The sequence below is a fragment of the Suncus etruscus genome, chromosome 20, assembly GCF_024139225.1.
Source record: "Suncus etruscus isolate mSunEtr1 chromosome 20, mSunEtr1.pri.cur, whole genome shotgun sequence".
Taxonomy (NCBI): Eukaryota; Metazoa; Chordata; class Mammalia; order Eulipotyphla; family Soricidae; genus Suncus; species Suncus etruscus.
Genome location: NC_064867.1, coordinates 7,738,938 through 7,758,179, shown reverse-complemented (window position 1 = coordinate 7,758,179; position 19,242 = coordinate 7,738,938). Strand labels below are relative to the sequence as shown.

Sequence of the window (19,242 nt, the reverse complement as noted above, 5' to 3'; positions counted from 1 at the left end):
GGATTTCATAGGGTGCCAGGGATAGAAACCCTGTTGGCCACATGTAAGGCAAGTGTCCTACCTTCTGTACTATCGTTCTGGTCCTAGAATAAATATTCTCCACAAGCAAAATTAATCACCTATATATATATATATATATATTTTGGTTTTTGGGCCACACCCGGCGGTGCTCAGGGGTTACTCCTGGCTGTCTGCTCAGAAATAGCTCCTGGCAGGCACGGGGGACCATATGGGACACAGGGATTCGAACCAACCACCTTAGGTCCTGAATCGGCTGCTTGCAAGGCAAGCACCGCTGTGCTATCTCTCTGGGCCCACCAATAAATATTTTAAATATACCAGATACTATGCTATTAATTTCATACAAGAAGTCATGTCAACTTTCCTTAACTATTTTTATTTCTCAATGCAGAGATTATCATATTTTTATAGCTAAAAACATTTGTGTTATCACCTGATTCTTCAGCTGGTTAAGTGTTTGTCTCAAATTATCTGTTGTTGTTTGGTTACTTTTAAAAAACTCAGCTACGGCGGTATTCAAAATTATTTTATAGTCATCTTTGTTTATATCTTGCAGGCAGGCAAGGTGTTGTAGACAGGCATCGTAATTCCCAGCCTAAAACAAAACACACATTCACAAATGACATTACACACGGGCTTGAAGAACTATCCATTCATTTCTTTTGTTTTGTTTTGTTTTGTTTTGTTTTTGTTTTTGGGCCACACCCGGCGGCGCTCAGGGGTTACTCTTGGCTGTCTGCTCAGAAATAGCTCCTGGCAGGCACGGGGGACCATATGGGGCACTGGGATTCGAACCAACCACCTTTGGTCCTGGATCTGCTGCTTGCAAGGCAAACACCGCTGTGGTATCTCTCTGGGCCCTATCCATTCATTTCTAAATATGATTTGCTGACTCATCTTCATTTAAAAACGATTTTACTGGGGTCGGGAAGGTGGCGCTAGAGGTAAGGTGTCTGCCTTACAAGAGCTAGCATAAGACAGACAGCATTTGATCCCCTAGCGTCCCATATGGTCCCCCCAAGCCAGGGGCGATTTCTGAGCGCACAGCCAGGAATAATCCCTGACAGTCACAGAGGCGTTTGCCTTGCAAGCAGCCGATCCAGGACCAAAGGTGGTTGGTTCGAATCCCGGTGTCCCATATGGTCCCCCCCCATGCTTACGAGGAGCTATTTCTGAGCAGACAGCCAGGAGTAAACCCTGAGCACCGCCGGGTGTGGCCCAAAAACCAAAAAATAAAATAAAATAAATAAATAAATACGATTTTACTTTTTCTTTTTTGTTTATTTGGCCACATCCAGTGACACTCAGGGGTTACCCCTGGTTAGGGGGACCACATGAGATGCCGTCCTAGGCTAGCGCACGCAAGGCAGACGCCTTATCGTCCAGGCCCTACTTTTTCATTATTTTATTTAAAATTTTTTTGAATCACCATGAAGTAGGATTAAAAAATTACAACTGAGTTTCAGGTACGTAATGTCCCAACAGCATCAATTCCTTTACCAGTGAGTGTCTACTACAACAGTTGAAAAATTATGTCCCCAGTTGAAAATTATTATCAACATATTAAAAGTACTAGATGAAGCGAGATTCTGGTCAGTTAAGAAACTCTAGGGCTAGAAAGTATTTCCAAGGACTTAGTGCAAATTGTGTGCAAAAGACCTGAGTTTGATCCTCAAGTATTATGTGGTCTTTCAAGTTCAGAGTCAGGAGTAGTAGTGTTGCTGGACGTGGCCCCAAAACAAATACACAAATAACAAAAAAAAATGGGCTGGAGCGATTGCATAGCAGGCAGGCTCTTTCCTTGCAAAAGACCAATGAAACCTAATAAATAAGGCTTTCTTTCCTATTGTTTAAAATCAGAAATGCTAGAAAGCTTACTGTCATGTATCTCTGGAACACTCTTGGTAGAGCATCAGGGACCCTGTGTCAGGGGGATATGAACCAGGGTTAGCCACATACCAGGCAAATGTTTTAACTGCTATGCTGCTCTCTGGTCCTGAAGTACAAGAGTTTTATTTAGGACATCATGAGAGAGAAGGCAAGAAATGTCTGTAGAAAAAAACCAAAACTGCAATCCAAGACAGGCTGCATGGGAGATTTCAGAATAGAGTATCAAACATTCTATTTCTTTGCCAGGTTGCCAGGAATTGAACCCAGGCCTCACATTTAGGAGGCATGTATGTGCTCTACACAGTCACTTTCCTGGTTCTATCTTTCACCACACTTGAATTCTGCAATGAAATTTTGTCTCTGTCGTTAGAGGCGGTCCCACACACTCCTGGCATTCCCTCCAGCCCTTGAAGCTATTTTCCCTGTCCCCTCTAAAATATTATTATTCTGGTAGGGGACGAGGAGTTGTCTGGGTCACACTGAGTGGTGCTCAGGGCTCACTCTTAGAAGGGCTCAAGGATTGAACCTGGGTGAGCTGAGTGCAAGACAAGAGCCCTAACTCACTGTACTAACATTCCTGCCTCCACAACAAGCATCTTTTTTTTCTTTTTAATTTGTATTGTGGTCGAAGTGAATTACAATTCTCTCATAGTAATATTTGAGGCACATAATGGCAATAAGTGAGGGGCATTCCCACCACCCCTGTTCCTAGCATGCATCCCACATCTCCCTCTTTTACCCCTGTAATGCTGGTGCAACTGTTCCCCCTTGTACAGTTTGTGTAGACTGGGTATCGATTCTGTTGGCGTTGACTTTAAATTTGGTATTCATGCAAGACAAGCATCTTTTTTTTTTTTTTTTGGTTCTTGGGTCACACCCGGCGGTGCTCAGGGGTTACTCCTGGCTGTCTGCTCAGAAATAGCTCCTGGCAAGCACGGGGCCACACGTAGCACTGCTCAGGGGTTACTCCTGTTTCGGCAGTTAGGAATCACTTCCGGAGGACTTAGGGAAATCATGTGGGATGCCAAGGATGAAACTTAGATCATTCGATCACACCCCCACCCACTATTGGTCCTGCCCCAATGGTAAGATTTCTATGACTAGAAAATACTTGCTTACTGCTGAAAATGGAGATCAAGAGAAACCGTTTCTTACCGTGAAAGCTTGGAAAGCACTGGTGGACAACTCCTTTTCTCGATCAGTGATCCCAGAAGACTGGCCTGCCCCTTCATGTTTCTCTGCTCCCTGATCTGCAATTACAAACGTTTTACTGCTCTTTAGAAAGGAATAAGTTGTATAGAAAAGGTGTGATTCTTTTCCTTTCCTAACCAACGTGGCAACATAGGAACTCTTTCGACTACAATGAGTAATTAGTGTTACTAATGAGGACAAAACTTCTTTGAAAATATAAAGAAATTGGGGCAGGAGAGATAGCACGGAGGCAAGGCGTTGGCCTTTCATGCAGAAGGATGGCGGTTCGAATCATGGCATCCTATATGGTCCCCCGAGCCTGCCAGGAGCGATTTCTGAGCATAGAGCCAGGAATAACCCCTGAGCGCTGCCAGGTGTGACCCAAAAACCAAAAACCACCTAGAAAGTAACGGTCATAACATACCTATGTACACAGCCTTTGACCGAGGCACCTTCAGGCAGTCATCCTAGTCCACGTATGAAAGCACACAGACATTATTTATAACAGATTGTCTAGAAATAGCATCACTGCAGAGTTGCACTCTTGACAGGCTTGATTATATGGGGTGTTGGGGATCAAATTCAGTAGGCACTGTGCAAGGCAGATACCCTGTCTGCTGTACTCCATAAAAGGTATATATATATTTTTTTCTTTTTCTTTTTTTTTTTTTTTTGATTTTTGGGCCACATGGGTGATGCTCAGGGGTTACTCCTGGCTATGTGCTCAGAAATCGCTCCTGGCTTGGGGGACCATAAGGGACGCTGGGGGATTGAACCGAGGTCTGTCCTAGGTGCAGCCCTACCACTGCACCATCGCTCTTGTTTCTTGGTTTTTAGGTCAACCTGGCAGCACTCAGGGGTTACTCCTGGCTCTACGCTCCTGGCAGGCTCGGGGGACCATATGGGATGCTGGGATTTGAAACACTGTCCTTCTGCGTCTAAGGCGAATGTCCTACCGCTGTGCTCTCTCTCCAGCCCCCTGGGTAAGCTCTTTTAAGACTCACTACTAAGAATGTATTTCAAGGCTGGAAATGGAATATCACATAATCTACCTGCTAACTTTAACCATCAGAACCTTTCTTGTTGTTTTCGGGACACATTCAGCTGTGCTCAGACTTCTGTGGCTCTGCACTCGGGGATCACTCCTGGCAAGGCTCTGGGAACCGTATGGGTGGCCAGGGATTGACCCTGGGTTGGTCAACGTGTGCAAGGCACACTCCCTACCCACTGTACATAATTTCTACAGCCAGAACAATTCTAGTAAACGATCTAAATAAACAAGGCATACCATGGTGCCTTTTTCATAGGAAGGGTCTCAGTTTCCTTACCAGACACTTCCAGAATTTGTATCCAATAGCACTTTGTGTTAACCAATTTTCTTTCACCTGTATTTTTTTTTTTTTTGGATCACACCCGGCAGTGCTCAGGAGTTACTCTTGGCTCTATGCTCAGAAATCTCCCCTGGTAGGCACGGGGAACCATATGGGATACCGAGATTCGAACCACTGTCCTTCTGCATGAAAGGCAAACACCTTACCTGCATGCTATCTCTCCGACCCCTCAAGTCAAGATAAAATTTAGGAAAAACTGGGGCCGAAGAGATAGCTCAGAAATAGCTCCTGGCAGGTACAGGGGACCAGATGGGATGCCAGGATTCAAACCAACCACCTTAAGTCCTGGATCGGCTGCTTGCAAGGCAAACGCCACTGTGCTATCTCTCCGGCCCCGATCATAATTTTATCATCTCCCATTTTCTACTTTTTTTAAATAAGAAATCGGTATGGGTGGGGAGTGTTGGGCCACATGGAGGGATGCTAAAAAGTTACTCCTGGATCTGCACTCAGGAATCACTCCTAGTTGAGCTTGGGGAACCCCTGGGGTGCCCTGTTTCAAACCCACTGGCCCTGTATAAGGCAAGCCCCTTACCACTGAAGGAGCTTATCTCACTGGCTGGAAAAGCTTGTTGTCTTAGCTCAGCCTAAAAATCATTCGTCCTCTGTAAGGGGCGACTTCTTACCAGAGAGAGTCTGCACATAATTCCACAATGTGTCTTTATTTGTCCAAAAGCAATCTCCATTGCCAACTGAAAGAGAGCAAGACCGTTCATCCAGAAGTTTCCCTTTCCTTCGGCCCTGGCCCAATGCACTCGGCAGACTTCCTAAGCGGACAGAACTCTTTGATGCACCAGCCTTGACACTCTTTAAGCCACTAGGCTTCATGTCTAGCCAGGCAACTGCCTTGAGGTTTAAACGAAGTAGAAAAGAGACACGACTGCTTTTTAAACACCGCTAAGAAGCAGTTAACTGAAAGCACAAGACACATTCCAATACAGAATGCTAACAGCTGAAATCTGATTGGAGGAAGTTTTTATAGTCAAGCTACTTTTCAAAATATCTAACTCCAATGGTGCTCAAGAAACCTTTTTTTTTTGGGGGGGGGTCACACTCAGGGATTACTCCTGGCTCTATGCTCAGAATTCGCCCCTGGCAGGCACGGGGGACCATATGGAATACCAGGATTCGAACCACTGTCCTTCGTCATGAAAGGCAAACGCCTTACCTCCATGCTATCTCTCCGGCCCCACTCAAGAAACATTTTACCAAGGGAAAAAAGAGGAACGCTAAAGCCTAAGTAAAGCTACCACGACACAAACAGAATAACGATGGCGCCTTTGTGAAGGAAGTTTTAAATAAGATGCCATTTTGTTGTAGAAATACAATTTCCTTCTAGAGCAGGGGTCTCAAACTCAATTTACCTGGGGGCCGCAGGAGGCACAGTTGGGGTGATCCTTGAGTGCAAAGTCAGTAGTTAGCCTTGAACATTGGGGGATATGACCCAAACAACTAAAACAAAACAAAACAAAAAAGATTCCTCTAGGGCAGGGCCACAAAATGTTGTACGGAGGGCCGCAAACGGCCTGCGGGCCTCGAGTTTGAGTTTTTCTTCAGTCCTTAACCTCTTCAGCTTCCTTCCATGGGTCTGGTGGAGATCTTGAGGTAGCATCCAAAGGTCTCACCCAGGGTGGGGGTGTTTGGACCTTGGGCTTCATAACAATGATCTACCTCACTGTGCATAGCACAATGCGTACAATTAGTGTGACTTCACATACAATTTGGCTTTGCAGAAGATATATTGCTATCACTGCCGAGGAGTTTGGCGTTTCCTTTTCTTTTTTTTTTAATTGAGATCTCACAGTTTTATGTTATCTTTGTTTTGTTTCTTTTTTTGCTTTGGTCCACATGTTGGCATTACTCAGGCAATTCCTGGTTCTACTCAGGTATCACTTCAAGGACCATATGAAATACTTGGGAATTGAACTTGGGTTGGTCACATGCAAATCAAGTGCCTTACCTGCTATATCAACTATCCACTCCAAGGTATTATACTTTACGACTGAACTAGTTTTATAGTTAGAGCTACTACACAGTTCCTCCACCTGTGGAAAATGAGAATTAAGAAATCTCCCTCTTTCCCACATGCAGAAAGGTCATAAACATTTCAAGCATTACAGCTAGGATGAACCTAGGCTGATTCTCATGCCCCATCACTTTCTCAGTTCTCGCCTTGTTGTGAGATAACATTTTGCCCTTCGTAAACTCACCAGTGGCTAACATTAGCAGAATCAACCCAAACTTTCATGGCTTCCAAGGCTTGACAAAAGCTGGTCCTTGTTACATGCCCCTTGCCATGCTATCTTTGCTACTATGCTCTCAGTATGTTCTCGTGCCCCTACAGGCCAGCCATTGCCCAGACACTGGAGATAGAGCATACCTGATGCAGTTATACCTCAAGGTGCTGAAATCAAAGGGGTCTTCTTTGCTGTTCTTGAAGCATTTTCCAAGGAATCGTCTGTATTCTTTAGGTCTCTATTAAAAGATTACCTTTGAGGAACCTGAGTGATAGTAGGGAAGGTAGGGCATTTGCTTTGCATGTGGTCAACCTGGGTTCTCTTCTTTGCACAATGGTTCCCTGAATCTGCCAGGAGTGATCCCTGAACACCACCAGATATGGCCCAAAGAGCAAAAAAGAAAAAAAAAAACAAAGAAAACGCAGATTTAGTTGAGAGGCTCCGAGTTCCTGAAACCAAGGTCTTTTATGTATGTTCTTCATGCGGTAAGAGAAGAAGCCACGACCATATGAAGTCCTCAGCATCAAATGGGGGTGGGGGGAGTTCGTGCAAAGCAATCCGCTTAATCTGTCCTATGTTCCTCAGCCCACTAAGCTAAATCTTGAGTTCACAAGCTAAAGAAAAAGCAGGTCCCATAACAACTCCCGATTTTGGAAGCATTTCTGGTCGGAAGAGCTAGACATCAGGATACAGCAATTTCTAGGAATAGACGGTAATTTCAGAAGTAACATAAAGAATGAGAATTTGACGCAGAAAAATCTTAGACCTATGTGGACAGGGAAAGGGTGTGATCCAATCAGCCTTTCTAGAAAGGCAATGAGAAGAACAAACTGGACAGAGAGAAAAACGCCCTTTAAGAGGCTCTGTGGAGGCTGGTGTGAGAGCTTGACCTGCGTTTGTCCCAACGTACCATCTGGTCCCCTGGGCCTGCCAAGAGTGATGGCTGAGTGCAGAGCCAGGAATTAGCCCTGAGCACCACCAGGTGTGGCCGCCTCCACAAGAAAACACAAACCAACTGCAGGCTGCTGTGACGGTGGAGACGGCAGGAGGATGTTATAGCGCAGGGTTTGAAGGCTCAAGGTCTCCCTGGCTGAAAGGGTGGGTGCCACAGGGGCCCTAGGAAGGCCTCCAAGCACGCCAGGACTGCCGGGGCACCGAGGCAGCCCAACAGAGACTGACCTTCCACTCCTCCTACAAACCGTACCGAGTGCTATATGCGAATTCTTCTGCACACTGCACAGATCTTATTTTGCGATGCGAATGCAACGTGTAACCTGCGGGCCAGAGTCTGGGACCACTGAGTCCAGCCTGCTGTCCCTTCCACGTCTGAGGACCACTGAGTCCAGCCCGCTGTCCCTTCCACGTCTGAGGACCACTGAGTCCAGCCTGCTGTCCCTGGCACGTCTGAAGACCACTGAGTCCAGCCTGCTGTCCCTGGCACGTCTGAGGACCACTGAGTCCAGCCTGCTGTCCCTGGCATGTCTGAAGACCACCGAGTCCAGCCTGCTGTCCCTGGCACGTCTGAGGACCACTGAGTCCAGCCTGCTGTCCCTGGCACGTCTGAAGACCACCGAGTCCAGCCTGCTGTCCCTGGCACGTCTGAGGACCACTGAGTCCAGCCCGCTGTCCCTTCCACGTCTGAGGACCACTGAGTCCAGCCTGCTGTCCCTGGCACGTCTGAGGACCACTGAGTCCAGCCCGCTGTCCCTTCCACGTCTGAGGACCACTGAGTCCAGCCTGCTGTCCCTCGCATGTCTGAAGACCACCGAGTCCAGCCTGCTGTCCCTGGCACGTCTGAGGACCACTGAGTCCAGCCTGCTGTCCCTGACACGTCTGAAGACCACTGAGTCCAGCCTGCTGTCCCTTCCACGTCTGAGGACCACTGAGTCCAGCCTGCTGTCCCTGACACGTCTGAAGACCACTGAGTCCAGCCTGCTGTCCCTTCCACGTCTGAGGACCACTGAGTCCAGCCTGCTGTCCCTGACACGTCTGAAGACCACTGAGTCCAGCCCGCTGTCCCTTCCACGTCTGAAGACCACTGAGTCCAGCCCGCTGTCCTTTGCATGTCTGAGGACCACTAAGTCCAGCCTGCTGTCCCTGGCACGTCTGAGGACCACTGAGTCCAGCCTGCTGTCCCTGGCACGTCTCCGCCGCGGGCCTCTGGAGCCAGAGCTGGGCTGCGGGCAACCCCGGCTGACAGGTGCAGGGCAGCGACGTGGAGCCCGGCAGGAAGGGTCCCCAGCCTGCCAGGAGCGAGCTCTGAGTGCGAAGGAACGAGCAGGCGAGCAACAGAGGACAAGGCCGAGCGGGACGCGGGTTCGAGCCCGCAGAGCCGAGCTGGGTCGGGCCTCACCTGCGGGCCTGTCTGCAGCCATCTTCGGGCGCGCGGGGCTCGCGGATCCTCCGTCGGGCGCGCGGCGGGGCTCGGCTCCGGACCCCGCTTCCGGCCCGCGGAAGTGACGTACTGACCCGTCGCCTAGCAACGCACCTCGAGGACCCCCCCCCCGCCGCCCCGCTTTCGCGTCCGGAGTCATTTCCGGGCGGGAACCGACCGGCTGATTGGCTGGCTGCGGCAGTCCGTCCCGGCCACGCAGGCCACGCCCCTGTCTTCCAGGACGCTTTCGCGCCGAGCCACGCCCCCTGGCGCGTGCCCGCCCCTATTCGCCGCGCCCCTCTCTGCCTCTTTTCTTAGCCACGCCCCCTGAAACGTCTCCTCGCCCGGCCTCCTGGCGGCTTCTTCTGCAAGCCACGCCCCCGAGGCTTTCCTTCCCGCCCTCGCCCCGCCTTTTTCCGCGCTCTCTCCACGCCCCCTCCCCGAGGCGTCTCCCTTTCTCGCCCCGCCCCCTCACTGCCTCTTTCCTAAGCCACGCCCCGTGAAGCGTCTCCTCCTCGCCCCGCCTCCTGCCGGCCTCTTTAATAAGCCCCGCCCCCTGAGGCGGCCCCTCTTTGCCCCGCCCTCTTCCGACTTCTCCACGCCCCGGAAGTTCCTCCCTTTCACGCCCCGCCCCCTGAGGCGAGCCCTCCGCTCCACTTCCCCTTTCCTATGGTGCACATGCGCGTGGCCCTCCGCTCCGGGTCCTGGGCGGCCTGGAGGCCAAACCTGGGCACCTAGTAGGCCTAAGAAACCTGGAAGGACTTCTATTGATTATTATTGTTATTACTGTAACAAAACAATCGGTCACACCATAGAATACTTATAGTAGTGGTTAACAGTCAACATATATAAAAATGGAATATGGGGGCCGGCAAGGTGGCGCTAGAGGTAAGGTGTCTGTCTTGCAAGCTCTAGCCAAGGAAGGACCGCGGTTCGATCCCCCGGCATCCCATATGGTCCCCCCAAGCCAGGGGCAATTTCTGAGCGCTTAGCCAGGAGTAGTAACCCCTGAGCTTCAAATGGGTGTGGCCTGAAAAACCAAAAAATGAATAAATAAATAAATAAATAAATAAATAAATAAATAAATAAATAAAAATGGAATATGGGGGCCAGCTGTAGGGCCTTTGCCTTGCACAAGGCCTACCCAGCAAAGGTAAGAGTTCGATTCCCGGCATCCCATATGTTCCCCCAGCCTGCCAGGAGCGATTTCTGAGCTCAGAGTCAGGACTAAGCACTGAGTAAGCACTGAGTCAGATGTGGCCTAACCCCCATGTAATATGATGATTGCAATGATTTATAACGATGGAGGCACTACAGTGTGTTATTATTATCACTGATAGTGACTACACTTTATTTTGATTTCATCCTTTTTCTTTCCTTTTCCTTTTTCTTTTCCTCCTAGTGTGGGAGGGATATTTCTCTTGCATCAGACTGACCTAAGTTGGATTCCTAGTACCACGTATGGACAAAGAATAGAAAGACAACTTCAGGGACTGGAGAGATACACAGTGGTCAGGCTTGCACGCAGCCGAATCCAGGACAGACAGTGGTTCGAATCCCGGCATCCCATATGGTCCCCTATGCCTGCCAGGAGCTATTTCTGAGCAGATAGCCAGGACCAAAAACAAAAACAAAAAAAAAGGAAAGGCAATTTTATTACTCATAGTATTTTTGTTATGTTAGTTCTTGGACTCGAAGTACCATATGGAATGTTGGGGATCCAACCTGGGTCCATCCCAGGTTGGCAGCACCCAAGGCAAATGCCCTACTGCTCTGACCCCCAGTTATTTTCAAAGCTTATTCCTGACTCTACAGTTTTTTGGGGGGTCACACCCAGCAGCGCTTAGGAGTTACTCCTGGCTCTACACTCAGAAAATGCTTCTGGCAAGATTAGGGGACCAAATTTGGGATGCATATGGGATGCCGGAACCACCATCTTTCTGCAGGCAAAGCAAACACATTACCTTCATGCTATCTCTCTGGCCCCCCTGGCTCTACATTTGTTGCTTGTTATGCAAAACACCTTGCTAAAGGGCCAGAGAGCACAGTGGTAGGGCATTTGCCTTGCATGCAGAAGGGCAGTGGTTTGAATCCCAGCATCCCATATGGTCCCCCGAGCCTGCCAGGAGCAATTTCTGAGCAAAGGGCCAGGAGTAACCCCTGAGCGCTGCCAGGTGTGATCCAAAAACAAAAACAAACAAACAAAAGACCTTGCTAAAAACCTTATATCAAACGTCTTACTTATTTTTCCCAGGAACCCTATGACGTAATTTTTTTTGGGGGGGGCCACACCCGGAGATCTCAGGCATTACTCCTGGCTATCTGCTCAGAAATAGCTCCTGGCAGGCACGGGGGACCATATGGGACACCGGGATTTGAACCAACCACCTTTGGTCCTGGATCGGCTGCTTGCAAGGCAAACACCGCTGGGCTATCTCTCCGGGCCCATGAAGTAATTTCTAAGGGCCATACAGGAGGGACACTTGCCTTGAATGCAGCCAACCCAGGCTCAATCTCCATTACCCCATATGATCCCCTGAATACCCATATGATCAGAAGGAATCCTGGAGAGCAAAGCCAGGAGACGAATAAGCTCTGAGCACAGCCAACTGTGACCCCAAAGCCAAAAATTGTTTTATTTCTATTGTTTCTCTAATGTTGAGATACAGATAACTTATGTACTATCTAAGGCATATCCCTTTGATTATTTTCTAGGTCCACTCAGCTGTTGAAGAAATGGATGGCTTAGATGATGTTGAAAACAGCATGTTGTATTACAATCAAGCAGTCGTTCTTTACCATTTGCGACAATATACAGAAGCAATATCAGTTGGTGAAAAACTTTATCAATTCATAGAACCTTTTGGTATGTAATCTGTCAAATCTGTCAGAAGTTTCCCTAACTTCTCATACTGTTAAAGAGCCAGCTGGGGCCTCCCATGTAGTGAAAAACCCATAGCTTGCTCCTTATCTCCCAATCACCTGATAAACAACCCTGAACTTGATCTAAGAGACATAGAAACTTGAAATGGTTATTCAGCTAACATGCTTCAGAGAATTGCCTGTTAGTATTTAAAGAATGAAAAAACAGGGGACCGGAGAGATAGCATGGAGGCAAGGCGTTTGCCTTGCATGCAGAAAGACAGTGGTTCGAATCCCAGCATCCCATATGGTCCCCTACCCTGCCAGGGGCGATTTCTGACTATAGAGCCAGGAGTAACCCCTGAGCGCTGCCGGGTGTGACCCAAAAATACAAAAAAAGAAAAACAGAAAAGAAAAGAATGAAAAAACATTGGGAGGTCAGAACGATAGCACAGCTGCATTTGCCTTTCACACAGCTGACCCAGGTTAGATTCCCGACATTCCAATGGTGCCCCTGAGCCTGCCAGAAGTGCTGACCTTTCTGACACACGCAGAACTGTGCTACAGGTACCAAGGACTCAGAAACAGTACCGGGAATTGATCAGGGGGTAGAGAATGTCAGATGACACCAGAAAAACAAACAAGGGAGAACACACACACACACACACACACACACACGCGCGCGCGCACACACACACGCGCGCACACACACACACACGCGCGCACACACACACACACGCGCGCACACACACACACATGCGCGCACACACACACACACACACACACGCGCACACACACGCGCACACACGTGCATCTAATTGCTAAATCACTTGTTTGTTTTTTTTCTGTTTTGGGGCCACACCTGGTGTTCTGGTGGTGTTCAGGGCTTCCTCCTGCCTCTGTGCTCAGGGATCACAACCTACCCGCACTTGTGGGATGATATATGTTGCTGGCAACCAAACCCAGGTTAGCCACATGCAGCCAAATGCTTTGCCCATTCTACTGCTGCCCCAACCTATTTATTTTACTTTATTGGATTATGATTTGGGGGCCATGCCTGGTGGTGCTTAGGGTGACCTCTGGCAGTGCTTGGGACGACCTTGGAATGAGGGGATGGAACTTGAGCTTCTTGCGGGCATCGCCTGCAGTAACCTCTTGAACACTCTCTCCAGACCAAAAGCATATTAAATTCGTGTGTGTGTGTGTGTGTGTGTGTGTGTATGTGTATTTGAGGGGCACATCCACCAGTGCTCAGGACTTCTCCCAGCTCTGTGCTCAGAGTTCACTCTTGGCACTGCTCAGACAACCCATCAAGGTAGGCTGTATGAAAGACAAAGACTTAAACCCCTGTACTAGCTCTCTGGACCCCAAAAGATATACCTTGACAACCTGAAACCTGAGCTCAATTCCTTGCAAAAAAAAAAAAATCTCTTGAGGCTGGAGAGATACCACAGCAGCGTTTACCTTGCAAGCAGCCAACCCAGGACCTAACGTGGTTGGTTCGAATCCCAGTGTCCCATATGGTCCCCTGTGCCTGCCAGGAACTATTTCTGAGCAGACAGCCAGGAGGAACCCCTGAGCACCGCCAGATGTGGTCCAAAAACCAAAAAATAAAAAAAGAAGAAAATAGAACACCTCTTATACATGTCAATACTAATGACATACATGTAGTAAACAGAGCATATTATATAATTATCTGTGAAAGAAGAAAGTGGTGATGCAAAGGGGGAAAATGTTTTCATTCAGAGACACTGAGTGAAGGGCAGATTAAATTTTGGAGGAGGGCACACCCGGCAGCGCTCAGGGGATACTCATGGCTCTGTGCTCAGAAGTCATTTCTGGCAGGCACGGGGGACCATATGGGATGCCGGGATTCGAACCACCATTGGTCCTGGGTTGGCTTCTTGCAAGGCAAATGCTCTACTGCTGTGCTATCTCTCTGGCTGGCCACCAGAAACTTTTTTTTTGTTTTTCTTGGGGGCCACACCAGTGACTCAAGTGTTACTTCTGGCTATGTGCTCAGAAATTGCTCCTGACTTGGGGAACCACCTAGGTCACTAGGGATCTAACTCAGGTCCATCCTGGGTCAGCCACTTGCAAGGCAAATGCCCTACTGCTGCACTATCATTCTGACTCCCCCCAAAAACATTTTAAAAGACAAAAAGGAGGTCTGGAGCAATAGCACAGCAGGTAGGACATTTCTTTGTACACAGTCAACATGCGTTTCATCTCCAGCATCCGAAATGGTCACCAGGAGGGATTAATTTTTTTTTGCCACACCCAGCTGGCTTTGTGCTCTGAAATCACTCCTGGCAGGCTTGGGAGAATATATGGGATGCTGGAGATCAAACCTGGGTCCATCCCAGGTCAGCCGCAGGCAAGGCAAACGCCCTGCCTTTGTCTTGTCACTCTGGCCCCATCAGGAGTGATTTCAGTGCTCAGGAGTAATTCCTGAGTTCAGCCAGGTGTGGCCCTATTCCCCCCAAAAAAGAACGAGAAAGAGAGAGAAGAAAGAGAAAGAGAGAGAAAGCGAGAAGAGAGAGAGTGAAGAGAGAAAGAGAGAACACGAGTGAGCATGCCTTTCACCTAGCCTAGCCAGGTTTGATCCCAGGCATCCGATAAGATTCCCTGAACCCACCATGAGTAATTGCTGAGTGCAGAGTCATGAGTAACACCTAAGTACTGAAGAGTATGGCCCCCAAATCAAAAAGAGAACAGAGAGACAGATAGAAACTCTCTGGCAATTCTTTTTTGTTTTATTTTGTTTTGGTCATACTCAGTGGCACTTAGGGGTAACTCTTGGTTCTGCACTCAGAAATTACTCCTGGCAGGCTTGGGGAGAACATATAGGATGCTAGGGATCGAAACTGGGTCAACCATGTGCAAGGCAAAACCCCTACCTGCTGTGCTATCAGCCTAGCCCCCATTGCAGCAATTCTTGTGGCATACACTAGTAACTAGAAGAATCAGAGACCTAGGTCAGATTTTGTGACTTTTGCGGGGAGGCCAGGAAGGGTTGAGCCATACCCAGCAGTGCTCTGAGTTTATTCCAGGTTCTGTGCACAGGGATTATGTCTGCATCTGTTCTCTGGCCCCAGACTTGGTGACTTACTGACTTCCTCCAGGGACGCTGTCCGTTTCCTTGGGAGTGGACACACCTGGACCATGACTGCCCTGTGGTTTGACAGGCATGGGGCTAACAGCTCAGATGTGGGAACAGGCTTCTCAGCTGAGGGAGGGAAACTGCTGTAAAGGAAAAATTTCCCCTGAGTTCCCTGACAGCCCTGATCACCTACCCCCCTTCACAATTGTGGGAACTTGTAGACCCAGTTACAGTTCAACTTTCTTTCTGTTCTGACATGGTTCTAACCTGGTCATGTTAACCCTGTAAGCTTACACCTGCACCTTGCAAAAATGGGATTGAGCAAATGCCAGATATCATGAACTTCCTAAAGCAAATCAATCTACTGTACCTTTCTATTGTTTGAAATGCTTTATACAGCTTGTAAGCTCATGGCTCGGGGCTGGCAGTTTCTGGCTTATGCTGGATTCTAGCACAGCCCCTGCATATGCTTATAAGAAAATTACTCCCCTGCTTTTGCATGAGACTGTGGTCTTGGTGTCTTTGAACGGCGCATCGTTCTCCTGAATTTAACAAAACCACTTTTGGCACATTTAGAAGGAAACTTCGGTGGTAAGCCCCTTAACTCAATCTGAGTGATCGTTCTTAGTGACGACTTAGAATCAACAGCAAGTGCAGCAAAATAAGCAGAAACAAGAGAACAATCCTGAGGGAATTCTGTCCTTACCTTTTTCACTCCAGCTTTGCATGCTTTAAAGTAACAACAATCTCTAATTGAGGATTTACTATCTACCAGACTGTGGAGCAGTTTAGATGCACAAATTCATGTCACTCTCTCTCCCTCCAAGAGGCTGACAATGTTATTCAGCTCACAAATGAAGTCATAAGTGCTAGCTCTGAGATGTAAGCAGCCTAGTCCCATGCTGACCTGGTATTAAAACCCAGGTCTCTGTGACCCACAGCTGAGTCCTTCCATCCTACATAGGCTCTAATCAAGGATGCCCATTAGCAATACCCGTTTCATATGCTGCACTCATCCCACGTGGCAAGAAATCATCTGAGTGAATAGCATTTTCAGAAAATGAACCTTCCTCAATTATAGCAAATTGTCAGATTCTTCGAGAATAGAGAATGCATCCATGGAAATTTCTCTCCCAGCATAAGAGTGAGTAAACCCATGTCCCTGAAGGGTTCTCACACACCTTTGTCAGCCTCTGTATATCTCACTCCTTTTAGGCCTTTCTCCCTGCCTAGGAACTGCTGGTTTGCTTTCTGCCATGCTAGACATGAGAATTCCTATGTTTTGTATTCATAATTATAATTTTAAGGCCCACATCAGGGTGTGTGTGAGTGAGTGAGTGAGTGAGTGAATGTGCTTACCTTGTGAGAAAGAGCCAGGCTCTTTGAGGTAGTGTAGCACCTCATCTTTTCACCATGAGTGGAGTGTGAGTTTCTGCACTCATCCTGTCATCTTCATGTTAAGAAAACTTAACACGAGGTGTGTAGTAAGTGATGTTTTACTTTGTGTGTGTGTCCATTTCCATAGTGGTTTGTCAGGCTGAGTGCTAGTGATATGTTTTACCATCTCTATTGGAAAAATGTCTGTTCAGTCATTTCCTATTGTATTAGATTAATTGGTTCCTTCTGTCAAAGATCTCAGAGTTCCAGCTTAATCACAACATGAGATATCAGAGGTGGAATTTGCAAACATGGCTTCTAAAATATGTACATACAAGTATATATAAGTCTATGTGTATACTCTATGTCCTGTGCCTTTGCGCTCCTTTAATGGTATCATTTAAAAGAAAGAAGTTTTAGATTTTGATTAAATCCACTCTCAATTGTTTTCATTACTGGATTGTGACTTAGGAACATTTGTGTTGTGATTAAGAAATGATGGGCTGAGGCCAGAGACCTAGCAGGGCTCACCGTAAATGTAGGCAGCCAAGATTTGATCTCTAGCATCATGTAAGATCCCAAAGCACCTCTAGAAGTGACCTGGAGCAGAGAGCAGAAGTAAGCTCTGAGCACATCCTGGTATGCTTAAATAACTCTCCCACGGGAATAAATGATGAGCTGTTCTAACAACGGATCAAGGTCTTTCAATAAAATTTAAAAAATGGATCACAGCAGGCCAAGGTGTAAGACTCCTTTGTCATGACTTCTTCATAGCAGGCTAGCCCAACATCTACTGAACCAAATTCAAGTTATTACATATGCAATATTCTAGATATTGCACAATTAGATATTGTACAAATAGATACATTGGTACCTATGGATAGCCTATCTGGCCCACAACAGCATGCTCAATCAGCCAACCAAGACAGGTCTTGTATTGTCTATTGGAGCCCTCAGACTCCCACTTGGCTGCCAATAAGCATCTGGAATCCCATCTCCAGTTTCTTCTCTCTTGGAGACTTTGCCACATCTTACTTCCTTTCAGGGTGATAGTCTTTGTCTCTGGAACATCTCCAGATGTGTGGCTGCTCCATATGTATTATGAGTGTTACAGACTCAATGGTTCTGTATCTTGCTGGATCAACCTCAATACACTTGCCATGATAACTATGCTTTTTCCCTACCATTTATTGTTCAGGAAACTTTATAAATTTAGTGTTGACATATCAATCTATTGTTCAGTTTAGGTTGTTTGACATGGCAAAGAATATGCAAAATAACATATTATTTTTGTTTGATATTTTCTGGAGGTGGGAGTGGGCCATACCTGGAAGTACTCAGAGCTTATTCCTGTATCTGTTTTCAGCAATCACTCTTGGTGTTGCTCAGAAAATCAAACCACATGTAAAGGAAAAAACTTACTTCTTTTTCCTGTCTCTGAGTCTGAAATATGTATTGTTTTGCAAGTGCTTATCCAATCTTTCAGACCCAAATATTGAAAAATGTCTTTTACTTACAATATTCTCTATTACCTGATCTATAGTCACGAATGGATTCATTTATAGACTATCCCTTCTCTTCTGAAACTGTATTCTCTTGTCATGACTGTTGTGTATGTAAATATTTTAGGGGATCACTATGTTACTCACCCTAACCTGATTGGTGATTGTGCCCTACCCTAGGGTGTGACCTGGCATTCTGCCCCCACCCTAGGGTAGTACCTGATTCTGCTTCCACCATTGGTTGGTATCTGATCCCACCATTGAGTGGTACCTGATTCTGGGGGATAAAAACAAGGGTCTGTGGAAGGCGAGAGGCTTTTGGCTGGAACTTATGCTGAGTCTTTGGACTTCAGTCTTGTCCACCGAATAAAGCTACTATTTCCACAAGCCTGACTGTCTGCTGTTTCACCTCAGAACTGTCGACTAGACAGGGTGGCAGATGCGTGCTCCGAGCTGGAGGAGAAAGGCCTCATCCTCCATCAGTCAACCTCTTCAGGGGCTGACTTGCAACAATGACAATACTAGCTATTCAGATTATAATCATTTTATTTTATTTTATTTTTTTGGGCCACACCCGGTAATGCTCAGAAAGGCCTCATCCCTCCATCAGTCAACCTCTTCAGGGGCTGACTTGCAACAATGACAATACTAGCTATTCAGATTATAATCATTTTATTTTATTTTATTTTTTTGGGCCACACCCGGTAATGCTCAGGGGTTACTCCTGGCTATGTGCTCAGAAGTTGCTCCTGGCTTGGGGGACCATATGGGACACCGGGGGATCGAACCGCGGTCCATCCAAGGCTAGCGCAGGCAAGGCAGGCACCTTACCTTTAGCGCCACCGCCCGGCCCTTATAATCATTTTATAAGAAAGTATTTTAATAAAAATGAATAAACAATTTTAGCACTTTTATATTTTGGGGAGAGAACAATGCCCCCTAAGCAGTGTGCAAGAGGCCTGACAACCAATTAGAGTGATATTCAACCTACTAGGACAAATGACTTAAAGGAAACATCCTCTACCCAAGCATATGACCCATCATTGCAGAATTGACATAAGGCAGTAAGCAGAGTGAAAGCTCAGATAGCAAAAAATATTTTTAGGGGTAGTCCAGAAATACACCATAGCCCCTATCTAACCAGAATATCCTGATTGCTCTGCTTACTCCTATAGGACATGTCAGAATGGTGCATTGTGTCCTCAGAGCCCGTCCCTTTGGCTGAGGGCACTGACCACACAGCATTGTGATAGCCCCACCCCCATTGTTCTGGGATGGTATCTATAGGCAGGTA

General features: G+C 47.2%; 1 protein-coding gene across 1 annotated transcript in view; it reads right to left on the bottom strand.

The window, feature by feature from the left end:
* The window catches only part of LOC125998128 (CCR4-NOT transcription complex subunit 10), a 49,771-nt gene extending 40,618 nt beyond the window's left edge, over positions 1-9,153 (bottom strand). The window contains exons 1-3 of the mRNA XM_049766400.1: positions 9,084-9,153; positions 3,067-3,161; positions 455-616 (exon numbers count right to left, since the gene is read on the bottom strand). Of these exons, the coding sequence (XP_049622357.1) occupies positions 455-616; positions 3,067-3,161; positions 9,084-9,105 (279 nt within the window). The 5' untranslated portion in view covers positions 9,106-9,153. The remainder of the gene's footprint in view (positions 1-454; positions 617-3,066; positions 3,162-9,083) is intronic.
* Positions 9,154-19,242: the final 10,089 nt, after the last annotated feature.